The sequence below is a fragment of the Symphodus melops genome (genome assembly GCF_947650265.1).
Source record: "Symphodus melops genome assembly, chromosome: 5".
In the NCBI taxonomy this organism is placed as follows: domain Eukaryota; kingdom Metazoa; phylum Chordata; class Actinopteri; order Labriformes; family Labridae; genus Symphodus; species Symphodus melops.
Genome location: NC_136695.1, coordinates 20,853,084 through 20,865,445, shown reverse-complemented (window position 1 = coordinate 20,865,445; position 12,362 = coordinate 20,853,084). Strand labels below are relative to the sequence as shown.

Below are 12,362 nucleotides of genomic sequence, written 5' to 3'. Positions count from 1 at the left end.
GCGTCGCTCGGTCGTAGCCGCCGCGGTGCATGCCGGGCTGGAGGCGGACAGCTGTCTTCACTTTGTGGAGGACCGACGTCAGTGTTTGTGCTGCTCTGGGGGAAGATGGCGGAGGCTGCGGCTGTTCCACCGCATCGGTTTTTCTGTCACTGTTGTAAGGGCGAAGTGAACCCCAAACTCCCGGTAAGGCTGACGTGTTTGTGTGATTATTTGTGGCTCCACCGTGTGAACGATGTGCGGTTGACATGCCGGCGTTTCTCTAACGTTTGTGTCGCTCGTCTGCTACAGGCTAAACAGCAGCTAACCTGCTAGTAGTTAGCGGCGTTTGTTGTTGTTTTTAAGTCACTTAATAAACTCGTGACACTCCTAAATGTCTTCAGATATAGAAAAAAAACACCACATGGACAGGTCTAAAATGATTCTCACGTTTTAAGCCAGTGTGCTTGACAGCTTGGGGGATTTGTGTTTATGTTCAAATGAACAGTGAACAGCCGAGAGAAGATCTCTGCTGTTTAACTTGGGATTTAATCATTTCACAGACTATATTAACATATGTTGTCTTACATTAATATAGTTTCAGTTTTTGCTTCAAAAAACAAAACAGAAAAACTTCCCCTCTTTGCCAGGATACATTTAGGGGAATTCTGTGGCACATAAACACTTTGTTTTTGGTTTCAGTTTTAAAGTCCGACAAGATCTTGACCAATAACTTGCTCGAGCTCAGCATTGAGTAAGCAGACATCCCACACAAGGTTATGTTTTCCTCATGTACACACATCTAGGACTTCATTAGATATATACCAAGCCAAATCTAATCCAGTTGAATACAACAGCCCAATAGTTGTTCATGAATGTATTGAGGTTAAATGTCAGTGTCCTTTAAAGATGTCTTCATTCAACTCATGAGAGACTTTGGAAAAGGTTGTCTTTATTGTTATTATTATTATGCTCAAATATTAAGTATTGTTTAGGCCCAGCATCCCAATTGTGACTCTTTATGTGTCTTTATGGCAGTTTTTAAAATGAATACATTTATGCCAAATTATTTGAGTTCACTGCGGATGTTCTTTTGTTTTATCCACACATTAAATTCAGTTTATTAAAATATTTTTTTAAATATATATTTGTTGTTAAATTTATCATTCAACAAGCAGGTTGTCCATTAAATGGAACGTTGTTGTTACATTAATTGACAATAAAATTAGATTGATTCATGATAAACCTTAAAAATTAAAAACAAGAAAAAGAAAACTACTGATTCTAAAGATAAACTGGATTAAGTATTTATACTGTATATTGGGTACGTGTCCAACAGTCAGTCAGTCTACCAAATTATTTGTTGTCAGCGTCTTTTTTATAATATGGTTCAGGGTAATTCCATCCTGCGTTGTCACGATCTTGAAACTGGCCTGCCTGTCTGAGACACGCTCAGTCCTGTGGCATGTCTTCACTCAGCCAACTGTCTGCAACCCCGCTGGTTTTATCAGCCCACACTACTACAGTATGTCCTCAAGGCCCCCTCTCAGTCATGTGTCCATTTTTATCAAACTTAAAAAAAAACGGTCTACAAGAAAATTACACAACAACCTGCATAAGCAGATTTTTTTTTTTTTTTAAATGCAGGTTTTCTCAACGACTCCTGGTTGCAGACCCCCAATTTCAGTGACCTCCTTTCCCCCCCCAAAAAAAATCCCTATTAATTTCATGCAAGCCTCTGTGGTTCCTGAATGACCCTGTTCCATTGAGAGCATGGAGCTCTCACTGAGGAGCCAACATTTGATCCGGCTATGTGAACTGGCAGTCGTTTCTTCCTCATTCTGCCGGCTGCTTTTTGAAACGCTGCGCATGTTAGGCGTGGTTGGCAGACCAGCTTTACCTCCTGGGCTGCATTCATACATCATCAAACATCACCACAAACTACCATAAATATGACGTTATTATTAGGACATGATAATGATATTAACTTTGCTAAGAGAAACTGAAAAGGTCTTGTCAGCATTATTTTGTCTTTGATATATTTCTATGATTGAACTCAGGGGCTGGACAAGCACATAGATGATGTATTCCAGATATCAGTCGAAGGTTCGGTGTGCTGTAAAAGGGTTCGCCCCGCTTCACTATGTTGTCATGCTAGATCTGCATGTTCTGTTGAGTTTTTTGGGGTTTTGTGTATAAATGTCAGATAAAAACACAGAGTAGTCCATATTGAAGAGAGGGGATCTCAAGGTTCTTAAAGTCGTTTCAAAATAATACGATCAGCTTAAAGTGCTTGTTTTACTTTTAACTCAGATCACGTGCAACCAAGTGTATAAATATTGTTTATTAATGAAACATTATAAATCCAAAAACGTCTTTTGGAATTTCAGTTTGTAACACTGTTGGTCAAACAAAGGAGGACATTTGAATGCATCACCTTGAGTTCTAGGAAATAATAGTGAACATATCTCCTAACCCGTGTGACGTGTGTGTGTGTGTGTGTGTCTGTGTGTGATTTTTGCGGTGACTCTTTCCAGGAGTACATCTGTCCAAGGTGTGAATCAGGGTTCATTGAAGAAGTAACGGAGGACTCCAGGTAAGAGGCTTACATTTTTCTAGGTATATATATCGCGCGTCTCCAGACAGCATGAGCTGTTAAGACCTATTAGTGTTTAGTTTCAAACAAAGGCAACTGCTTTGACTGTAAGAAGTTTTCTGACTCTTTTTAAAAAATATATCTTGAATTGTTCTGATTTATGTTGGAGCATGTGACGGAAGACAGAGAATTTAGTGTTACGTCCTAAAAGATTTTTGTCTGTGCAGTTTCTTCAGGGTAGTGAAACGTATGTGATCAGTGTGTCTTTGTTTCCTCGTGTGCTGTTGTCCTCAGTCTCCTGGAGGGAGGTGCTAACGGGATAGATGACACAGCCACACAGTTTGCAGAGGTAAGAGCGGATCTGATGGATTTGATGGTCAAAATCGGGGAGATTGGAACAATGATTTTATGTCTTCTTCTCTACCTGCCTTCTACTTCTCTAACCTCTATGTTGGCGCTCTCTCTCTCTCTCTCTCTCTCTCTCTCTCTCTCTCTCTCTCTCTCTCTCTCTTTTTTTTTTTTTAAACCCCGACCTGCTCCCTCCTTTGCCCTGTCCCATCCTCCCTGTAGCTATGGCACCTGTTGTTACTGGAGCGGCCATTCACAACAGACGCCGACACACCCGACTCAGAACCTCGGCTCCCTGGAGGCCGCTTGGGGAGCCTCAGTGACCTGGGGGGTTTGGGAGGGGGACCAATCGGGGGGTCGGTCCCAGCAGGACTGGGTGGGCCAATGGGGGGTCTACTAGGAGCTGCAGATCACTGGGGACCAGGGCGCCCCCCTCGCCTGCACAACCCGAGGAGATACCGGTCCAGAGGCAGCAGTAGACCAGACCGCTCGCCCGCCGTTGAAGGGTGAGTAGGAGCCGACTACATCTTCCTTATCATTCTCCTGGCTCTCCTTCCTGCTTTGCATACTCCCACTTTTTATAATAGCAGCGCTATTTCTGCTTTTACGGTCTTAAGTGTTCTTATTTTTGGCGATGACATTAACTGTTGTGTATTTCCTGTCTGTCTCAGGATTGTACAACAGTTTCTTGCTGGTCTCTTTGCCAACTCTGGAGTCCCTGGCTCCCCTCCCCTGTCATGGTGAGCGATGACATCACAGTAGTGTCACAGTGGTAGTGCTTCTGTCTAAGTGTTGCTGCTGTTTCTTATCTACCTGTGGTGTCTGTGTCTCTCTCAGGACGGGGATGCTGCACTCTAACCCAGGAGACTACGCATGGGGACAGGGAGGCTTAGATGCCGTGATAACACAGGTAAAAACCAACTGAACGTTAACGTGTCGTCCCTGCGCACGTTCAGGTTCTGAGCAGTTTCTGAATGTGGCGTCATGTGTCTGTGTTTGTGTAGTTACTAGGTCAGTTGGAGAACACAGGGCCTCCTCCAGCAGAGAAAGAGAAGATTTCTTCTCTTCCGACTGTCAATATCTCTCAGGAACAAGCAGGTCAGTGTCTTTGTTTCACTCGCCTCACCACGTTTAGGTTGTGAACAGACATCGTCATGGCTTTGAGTCAAGTCCTCCTATTCAATATATGTATTACGACTATTTTTCAAGTTCACGTCTTATGATGGAATCAGCTGTTCTACGATCTGTTGCGTAGTTTTTCTGTTTTATGAAGGGTGAAAGTAAGACATGTTTTAATGATAAAAGCAGAGGTGAGGGAAAAAACCCAGGTGAATGAAAAATGGAGTGATAAGAATGCATGTGAATAAAAATATAGAAAAAATAATCATTCAACAGACTGTTGTTAACTACAAAATGCCATTCTTGTTACTGCGGAGTGATAAATTAGGAAGTGAATGGACTGATTGGAAATGGTAAATATTCATAATCTCAGACAATTTGTCAATTAACATGAATGTTGTAAACTGTAAATGTCAAAGTCACAAACATGGCGTGTCAAAGACAATAACTGAGCGTTGAACGTAACAAAGGGTGATGATTTCATGACTGCATTATCTCTTTCACAGTTTTACTCCTTCATATATTCAACCACAAGCATTTCATCCCCTCCTATTTTATCATCACTTCTCTTTACTTCCACCCTTGAGGGCCCTTTCCTGAAACGATTGATGGAAGTGTTTGTGTTGTGAATAATAAATAAAAGACAATGGAAATCATTTTTTATTCACATGGGTTTTCCTCCTCTCTGCTTTTATCATTGAAAGGTAAACCCTTCAGGTGTATCACTATGTGCTTAGTAATATCCAGCCTTTATGTAGTGTGGTAGTTATTCCTATCAGGTTGTAAAGTTTCAAACAGTCTTACCTGTTAAAGAAGCTCGCTCTAAATTCTGTCCAGTACAATCAAATAAATCTGCTAATGAAACACTTATTTAAGTTGCACATTTGATTGGACAATCTGAAAAGCGCACTCGTTTACATGCTGTAGCTGCCCGTCAAGAAACGTCTCTGACACATGACGTGTTCAGGTCAAGCTGCCTGCTCACCTTCAGAGTCACTTTGCTCCACACGTATTCTTGAGACGACGTCTTATGGGTCTTTCGTCTCCCCTTATCTGTTCCTTCAATAAACTCTGCTGTCTCATTTATCCATTCAGCTTGAAGTGTGTGGTTAGTAGTGAAGCTCAGATATTGCAGGGCTGCTGACTCATTCATTGGTATATTCGAGTTAATCGTCCCATTTCTTCTCTTTCTCCTGTAGACTGCTGTATGGAATGTCCAGTGTGCAAAGAAGATTTTGCAGTGGGAGAGCCAGTCAGACAGCTTCCCTGTAACCACTTCTTTCATTCAGATTGTATAGTACCATGGCTGGAAATGGTGAGTCACAACAATGGCAATGACATGAAGCACCGGATGTGATGTCTGTAGTGTTTGTGAGGGTATGAAGACTTAAGAGATTTTGACTGTGTCATCCCCTATGTAGTTCTACATAAGACTCCTTGATTTTCTAGATTTTCTTTTGATGACAACACATCCCAGGAAAGGCCTGAAATCCGTCAGTAAAGTCATAAATCGCCTCACAGCACAAAACATTTCTCTAAAAAACAAAATCATTTCCTCCAACTGTTTGACTCTGTAGTTTTTAGAAAACATCTCTATAACATGAGTAGGAGCATTAGACTGTCTAATTTTAGTAGTTGTATTTGGACAACTAAATCCTGTTTTGTGTTTATTCAAATGAGGTACTGTGTCGCCCATTAAAACAGTTTGGCTCACAGCTAAATAAGAAATAAACGGTGGGAAATGTTGCTTATTAGACCGAGAAGTGTGGGTATTCAATGTGAAAGACCAGCAGAGAATGATGTAAAATGTGGCTAAAATAAAAAATATCCACTAACTTAGAAACTGCCCAAAGCTGATGCTATCTTTATTCTGCTCCGTGGCCACACAGCATGACACATGTCCAGTGTGTAGGAAGAGTTTGAACGGTGAAGACAGCAGCAACCAGCCCCTCTCAGAGTCCCCCTCCCTCTCCATGGATCCCCGCACACAGGAGAGATGGTCCTTCTGAGACACCCACCGACCACCATCCCTCGCTCCTCCTCGCCCACCTCCAACAACACACAGAGAAGACTACCGCTTCTCACTTTTCCTCTTTTCATCTCCGTTGCAGTCATAATCATCTCTGATATTTGTTTTTTTGTATTTTAATTTTTTATTTTGATGCCTTTTTTCCTCAACTGTGTATACAGAAACCCGTACAGACGTCTTAACAGCCACCTGAGGTCTGCTGGACCTCTCTTCTGTTTTTTGTTTTTTTTTGCCTTGTTTCAAACCAGCCTCGATTGATCATGATCAGGCCATGTCTTCTCTACTTCCACTTCTCAAGAAAACTCCTTTTTACCATCTTTTCTGGAATGCACTGCTGCGATACACTATTGTGAGGAAATGCCAGACTTGACATCATACACCGTACCCTCTTTACTCAAATAGCTCAAACCTGCAACTGAGCCCTGTAAGGCCAAAAGATGTACAGTCAGGGCCACTTCAACTCTTGGCTATTTACATGGTGTGACAACAAGAATCCGTAGAGCCCTGTAATAAATGTAACATTTATGAAGGGGTTATCACAGCTTAGTTTTAATGAGATTTTTTTTTTCACAGATATTGCTGTTTAATGCTCACACTGAAGCTGTGACATCCAATTGGAAGCAAGGGATTGCTTACACTCTGTAGCACCATGAAAAAATACTGGCATACCAGTAAGGGAATAAAATACAATAAAAGAAATATGGATCTTGGTGGATTAACAAAAACCTGAAAGCTACTCTCACTGGTGTATATATAACAAACAGATGGCAGCCCATCATTTTACTCCTCTGTTTATGATTGTCCTTTGTTTCACATTTTTATCACTTCTTTTTGATGTAAATAATTTTAGTCCAATTTATGGTTTGCAAAGGAAAAAAAAACAATGAGAATGGAGACACAAATGTGAAATACCTGGTTATTGAACTGTATATTATATATATGAAAAAAATGTCTATGATGTATTAATAAATTGACAAAAAAAATCTTAAAGTTTAAGTGTTGTTCAGACTGTCCGGGACATTACCATTAGATTATTTAAATGAGACAGAACACTTAATGTGATGCTTTATTTAAAATTCACAGATTAAATAGCAACAGAAGACCTTTACATTATCTGTATATTACTTAGGATTTTTTTTAATTTTTTTTTTAAAGAAGTGTGTGGGACACTTAAATTACTTCTAAACCGCAAATCAAGGCACCAGTTCCCCATTCAGGTGAACTGCTACATTCAAGTATGTTTCCTTAAAAATCAGTGCAATTATTTTTTCAGTCACATGAATGATGTTACTCCTGTTCTGTTGAGGTTCATTTAAGTTACAAATAAAATTAAAGCTATGCAGAAAAGCCAGACAAAGGAAATCTTGTGCCAAATATGAGAATATGCACGAATGGATTGATGCCAACCGAGTCCTCAATGTAATCAGTTCTTTGATGGTGGGAAGCTTCCAGCTAGTAATGCACACTTCTTGTGACATGGACAGTGATCAGTGTGTGTTCCAGGTGAGCGTGAGCACTGAATGAGCAGGAGCGACGGAGGATATGTAGCCAACAGCTGGATCCCAAACTTCAAACCTGATCACTGATGATGACCTATAAAACACACAAACCGGTTCAGTTTATCAAACTTTATTCTCCGGCCCACACCAACAAATTTAACTCTTTGTACCTGTTGAGCACGATGAGCACTACTGAGCCATCTAGTCTGATGAAGGCAGAATATTCCAGGTGGGTTTCTTCACTCGTGGACACGCCCACTCTCTGAGACCCCTCCCACAGGAACTTACTGTGGAAGAAGTGATTTGGAAAATGATCTGCCAATATCAACACTCAAAGACGAGCTGACTTTAAGGCGAGTTCCCCGTGTGAGAGTTCTTAGTTACGTCCCACAGTCCTCAAGATACTGAGGGCTCTGATGTGGACTTTTCAGACTCCCTGTCGGGTCAGAGTTCATTGTTGGTTTGATGAGGTGAAGGACTTGATTTTTCAGACCCCGCTAATTTTCAAGAAAATCTAGTATCCCCTAAGTAATACTGTTTATAAATGTGTCATGGAGATCTTATTATTGAATGCCCCATCTAGTTTCAAGGCAATGTCTGATAGAAGAGTGTCCCATTCCTCACTTTATACCATCTCAAGCCCTCATAGATTCACACACTGCAAGCCTGCTGCCATTATGAGGGTCAAAGAGGTCAAAGTAGACCCGGTTTTCTTTTTTTGTTGTTTTGTTGTTTTACCTGAAGTGGGCCATGCTATAGAAGCTGGGCTGCTTGTAGAAGACGTCCCGCTTTGCATCGACTATAACAGGGCTGTCTACAAAGTTTTTCACCCAGTTTGGCCCACCAGTCTGGTCCAACGCCAAGTTCCAGTCAGTCCAACCCACCACGTAATGATTTAAGTCCTGCCATGGAGAAACAAAAAAAAACACCCACAGGTTAGCGTCAAGTCTGCAGCTCTGTTGTTGGAGGTGTTTTCTCTTCATGAATTCTTTGGACTGATAGCTGTTTTATTTAAATGTCACAAAGACAACACATCCACTTCAACAAATCCCTCCTGATTCTCAATGTGTCTAGCCTCTGAATTCGCCAATGCAAAATGGATAGAAAGGAGGGAGTCTAGTTTCCTTTGAGAGAGGGTGAAGACAGAAGAAACTAAACACCAGTTCCAGCTTGCTTTGATGGCCTGCAGGCAGTTTGTGCAGCAGAGTGCGACTTCCAAACCTGCACTGCAGCATGGAGGGAGGTGTTTCACCTTACAGGAACAGCTCCCAGCCTGCCATATCTCACATCTGCTACGGTGGATGTGATTGAACAGGTACAACCCTCATGCATAAGCAAAGATGATCTCACCTCTATAATGTCGTGTGCGTACTGTTCAGCTCGGTCCCAGCTACCCAGCTTCACCCCTCTGTCGAGAGGGTTCCAGCCCGAGCATGCCTCTGTGCCGAACAGGTAATACTCTGGGTACAGGTGATGTGTGACTCCCAGGCTTATCTCAGCTGGGACCAGACTGTTCATGTACCAGTGAACTGCAACACCATGAATGTACTTTCCTGCATGAATATCATTTAACACCTGGAGGAACAAGAGAGAAAAAAAAAGTCATTTTTTTCATACTTACTGGTCTCAAATAACCTCTTGTGCTCTCTGTGGGTAGAAATGTTAGCAAAGATAAACATTTAGTGTCCTACTTAAGGCTGTCAGGAGACCGAACAAACTGAGGTGTTTTATTTTCATGATGAAAGCTTTTAATCTAGCTCAGACACTACAGTCTGACATGATACCGTATATCTGTGTGTGTTTTATCTATTAATCTGATTTTCACACTTATTTAAAGCCTCATTTCTAGTTTTGACATCAGTGTAGCCGTGAGTTAATTCAAAGTGCAAAATGACTTTCCCCTCTCTCTCTCTCTCCGTCCTTGGACTCACCACTTTGGCCCAGTGCGGCAGCAGCAGGCGGTTGTCATCCAGGATGAGGACGTGTGTGTGAGCATGTGACGAAGCGTGCAGAGCAGGGCCCAGGTCCAGAGCCACCCAGTCCCTCTGCTCCTCAGGAGTGAAGCCTAGAGCCTGGAAACTGCCGTAAAAGATATTTCTCAGTCTGCTGTGAAATTAAGCGGCCATGACACTCTTATTGTGTGTAAAACAATGTACCTGTAGTGGGTCATCTCTCCTGCAGTGGGCTCGTTCCCTGTGGTCAGAGCCCAGAAGGTCATGTTATATTTAGCATATTCATCAAGGAACCTAGGAGGAAAAAAAAAAAAAAGGTTACCACCATCTTCTTATTGAGTACTTCCAACATGTGACCACCCCATGTGTCACCTGATATAATACTGAGCCCAGGTTTTGTACTCTTTGCCCCCAGGCTGGCCCTTTAGGGATCCTTTTCCTATGAGTGCACCGTTAGTTTTCAACCAGGCGGGGGCACTCCAGGCACTCGCAAGCAGAGACAAGGGGCGAGGTGATAAGGCCTGAGCTCGCTGCAGGAGAGGGATCTGAGGGAGGAGGGAAGATGGTGAGGAGGAGGAGAAGTGATGAGGATGAAATGACGTGCATTTATATGTGAGAGAGGGGGAAAAAATGATAGACCTTCATCTTTACGTCCTCAGTAGACAGAGTGAAATTATCAAGGTTGTAGTCTCCAGGTGTATCGGCATACGTGTACAGACGGGTGGAGAAGTCACAGCTTGCCATGGGAACACGCACCACGTTGTAGCCAATACCTGCAAAGACAGAGTGCCAAAAACAGCTAAGTCTGGCTGACTAGTCAATATCATTAAGACTGTCCAAAGACCATGATGGTGCACTTCTATAATGACATCATCGAGTCCATCCTCTCCTCCTCTAAAGCAGCGTATCATCCGCTCTGCTGAGGGTGCAATCCACCATCTCTCCATGACCTGTTCACCTCCAGGACCCTGAGGCCCCCCTCCCACCCCAGACATGAACTGTTTGAGACCCTCTAAGAAGAAGCTGCAGCCTATCAGGACCAAAATTTCATGCCACAAAAACAGTGCCTTCCCCTCAGCTTTCAGGCTCATGAATAATGTCTCCCCCCTTTCACGTCACACAGACCTCTCCTCAGCCCCACAGTCAGAGAACATCAGAGTAATGTGAAGGCTGAATCTGCTTTCATACGTTACACTAACACTCAATGGACTTTTAATACTGCACCTTCTGCACATTTTCTGTTGTTTATACTCTATTTTCTATATATATATATATATATATATATATATATATATATATATATATATATATATATATATATATATATCTATATCTATATATCTTTGTAATTACTCATTATACATTATTTAAGTTCTTGCTAGTTTTCTTTTTCTTTACAGTTTTTGCACCAAAACACAGAGACAAATATCTCGTATGTGTAAATGTACTCTGTGAAAGCCAATTCTGATCCGACCAGGGCCTGCTCTGTGAGTATGGAGCGTCATAATCATGAGAGACCAAAAAGCACATGAGTTTCTAAAGATATTGTTTTTCTTAATTACTAATATTAAAATCATTAACTCCAGTCAATGTACTTATTTATTGGATCAGTTTACTTTAACCCTTATCATATACATGATTTAAAGATGAACTATTACAATTATCTGAGACACTATGTTATACCTTCAGGTGAGAAGTACTGTCTGAGCAGTTGATCCTGTGCACCCGCAGACAGAGACAGGATGTTGATGGCTGCTGCGTCTGTCATAGCTCCACCAAATCCCCTGATCCTCTGGTACTTCTGGTAGGGAACGATTGTCAACCTGAGACCTGAAAGCAACACACAAAAATAAATAAATAAATAAATAAAAAGAGATGCTCCTCCTCACCTGCTCGATTACCACAGGCATTCACAATAAAGCCTCCACCATCACTCACCTGTCCCTGTGCTGTTCACCTGGACCTGACCCTGCGCTGCCTCCAGTCTGCTGCCTGCCATGCTGCTCAGGTAGGACGAGTACTGACCCAGAGGAGGCAAAGTGGCTGACCCAACACTGTCACAGTATGTGGAATTGCACTCACACACAACAGAGTCATAGCCAAACTTTCTTGCAACACATGTATTACTTCCTGGAAGAAGAAAAGCAAGAGAGACGTGAATTGTACTTTCCTGTGTGATGATTTATGATGATTAATATACATGCAAATAACAACAGAGGACATAAAACATGAACATCTCCATATCAATTCAGCTGTTTCCATGAATGATGTGCCTCACCTGTTGAGATGGTCACTTCTGCAATGAGGACAACAAAGGCCAAATGTAAAAATAACAGTAATGAAGACGCCATTTTATCTGGAGAGACAGAAGATCGAGAGTTTAAATTGGATTTTTAAAAAAAGTTTAGAGTAGAATTGTCAGGAAGCAACATTAACCCACCTGCTTCTGTCAATTCGCTGACTCACACACATTTTATTGTCATGTCACTTTGAGGACTGTACAGGGGATCATCTCACCTCACAGGTTCCGGATACAAACTCTGTCATGTACTGCAAAGTAATAACAAAAATCACATCTCGTCGTCACCTTGAGTTGATCAACTCCGCCGTTTAAGCCCGCTGATGTTTTGACGAGCGAATGAGACTTTTGGACAGTCATGTGACTTCTTCAAATTGTCACGTGAACACGCATGCAATATTCTGACCCACAGCCAGGTGGCGCTGTATCCGTAGACTGTAAACATGGGGCTTGTACCCCACTTAAGTAAGGAAAGAAGGGTTTGACATTTCTAACTCAGTAAAGGTTACCGTTTATGTGAAGGCTAGTAATTAATTGCTGTATC

The 12,362-nt window shown here is 42.0% G+C and overlaps 2 protein-coding genes across 2 annotated transcripts; one reads left to right on the top strand and one right to left on the bottom strand.

Moving 5' to 3' along the window:
• Nucleotides 1-11: 11 nt before the first annotated feature.
• rnf115a (ring finger protein 115a) lies at nt 12-7,058 on the top strand. Its single transcript, XM_079344573.1, has 9 exons — nt 12-183; nt 2,514-2,572; nt 2,867-2,921; nt 3,143-3,426; nt 3,592-3,660; nt 3,758-3,830; nt 3,925-4,018; nt 5,239-5,354; nt 5,929-7,058. Exons 1-9 carry the CDS (start codon nt 106-108, stop codon nt 6,046-6,048), a joined length of 948 nt encoding a protein of 315 aa, XP_079200699.1. The 5' UTR covers nt 12-105; the 3' UTR covers nt 6,049-7,058.
• A 63-nt stretch (nt 7,059-7,121) lies between these two features.
• Nucleotides 7,122-12,221, bottom strand: gba1 (glucosylceramidase beta 1). The gene is made up of 12 exons (XM_079344568.1): nt 11,960-12,221; nt 11,798-11,875; nt 11,458-11,649; nt 11,203-11,349; nt 10,159-10,292; nt 9,892-10,064; nt 9,724-9,813; nt 9,499-9,646; nt 8,918-9,142; nt 8,306-8,469; nt 7,738-7,854; nt 7,122-7,661 (listed from the first exon to the last, which is right to left on the bottom strand). The coding sequence occupies exons 2-12, from the start codon at nt 11,868-11,870 to the stop codon at nt 7,556-7,558; spliced, it is 1,569 nt and encodes a 522-aa protein (XP_079200694.1). The 5' UTR covers nt 11,871-11,875; nt 11,960-12,221; the 3' UTR covers nt 7,122-7,555.
• Nucleotides 12,222-12,362: the final 141 nt, after the last annotated feature.

What these genes read in the sequence shown, in the direction of transcription:
- rnf115a (XM_079344573.1), top strand. Translation starts at nt 106, where the DNA reads ATGGCGGAGGCTGCGGCTGTTCCACCGCATCGGTTTTTCTGTCACTGT. An exon ending in TAGATGCCGTGATAACACAG is followed by an intron (nt 3,831 to 3,924) that starts GTAAAAACCAAC and finishes GTGTTTGTGTAG; the next exon opens with TTACTAGGTCAGTTGGAGAA. An exon ending in TAGTACCATGGCTGGAAATG is followed by an intron (nt 5,355 to 5,928) that starts GTGAGTCACAAC and finishes GTGGCCACACAG; the next exon opens with CATGACACATGTCCAGTGTG.
- gba1 (XM_079344568.1), bottom strand. Translation starts at nt 11,870, where the DNA reads ATGGCGTCTTCATTACTGTTATTTTTACATTTGGCCTTTGTTGTCCTC. An exon ending in TGGGCTCAGTATTATATCAG is followed by an intron (nt 9,814 to 9,891) that starts GTGACACATGGG and finishes TTTTCCTCCTAG; the next exon opens with GTTCCTTGATGAATATGCTA. An exon ending in TGCCGCACTGGGCCAAAGTG is followed by an intron (nt 9,143 to 9,498) that starts GTGAGTCCAAGG and finishes TTGTTCCTCCAG; the next exon opens with GTGTTAAATGATATTCATGC.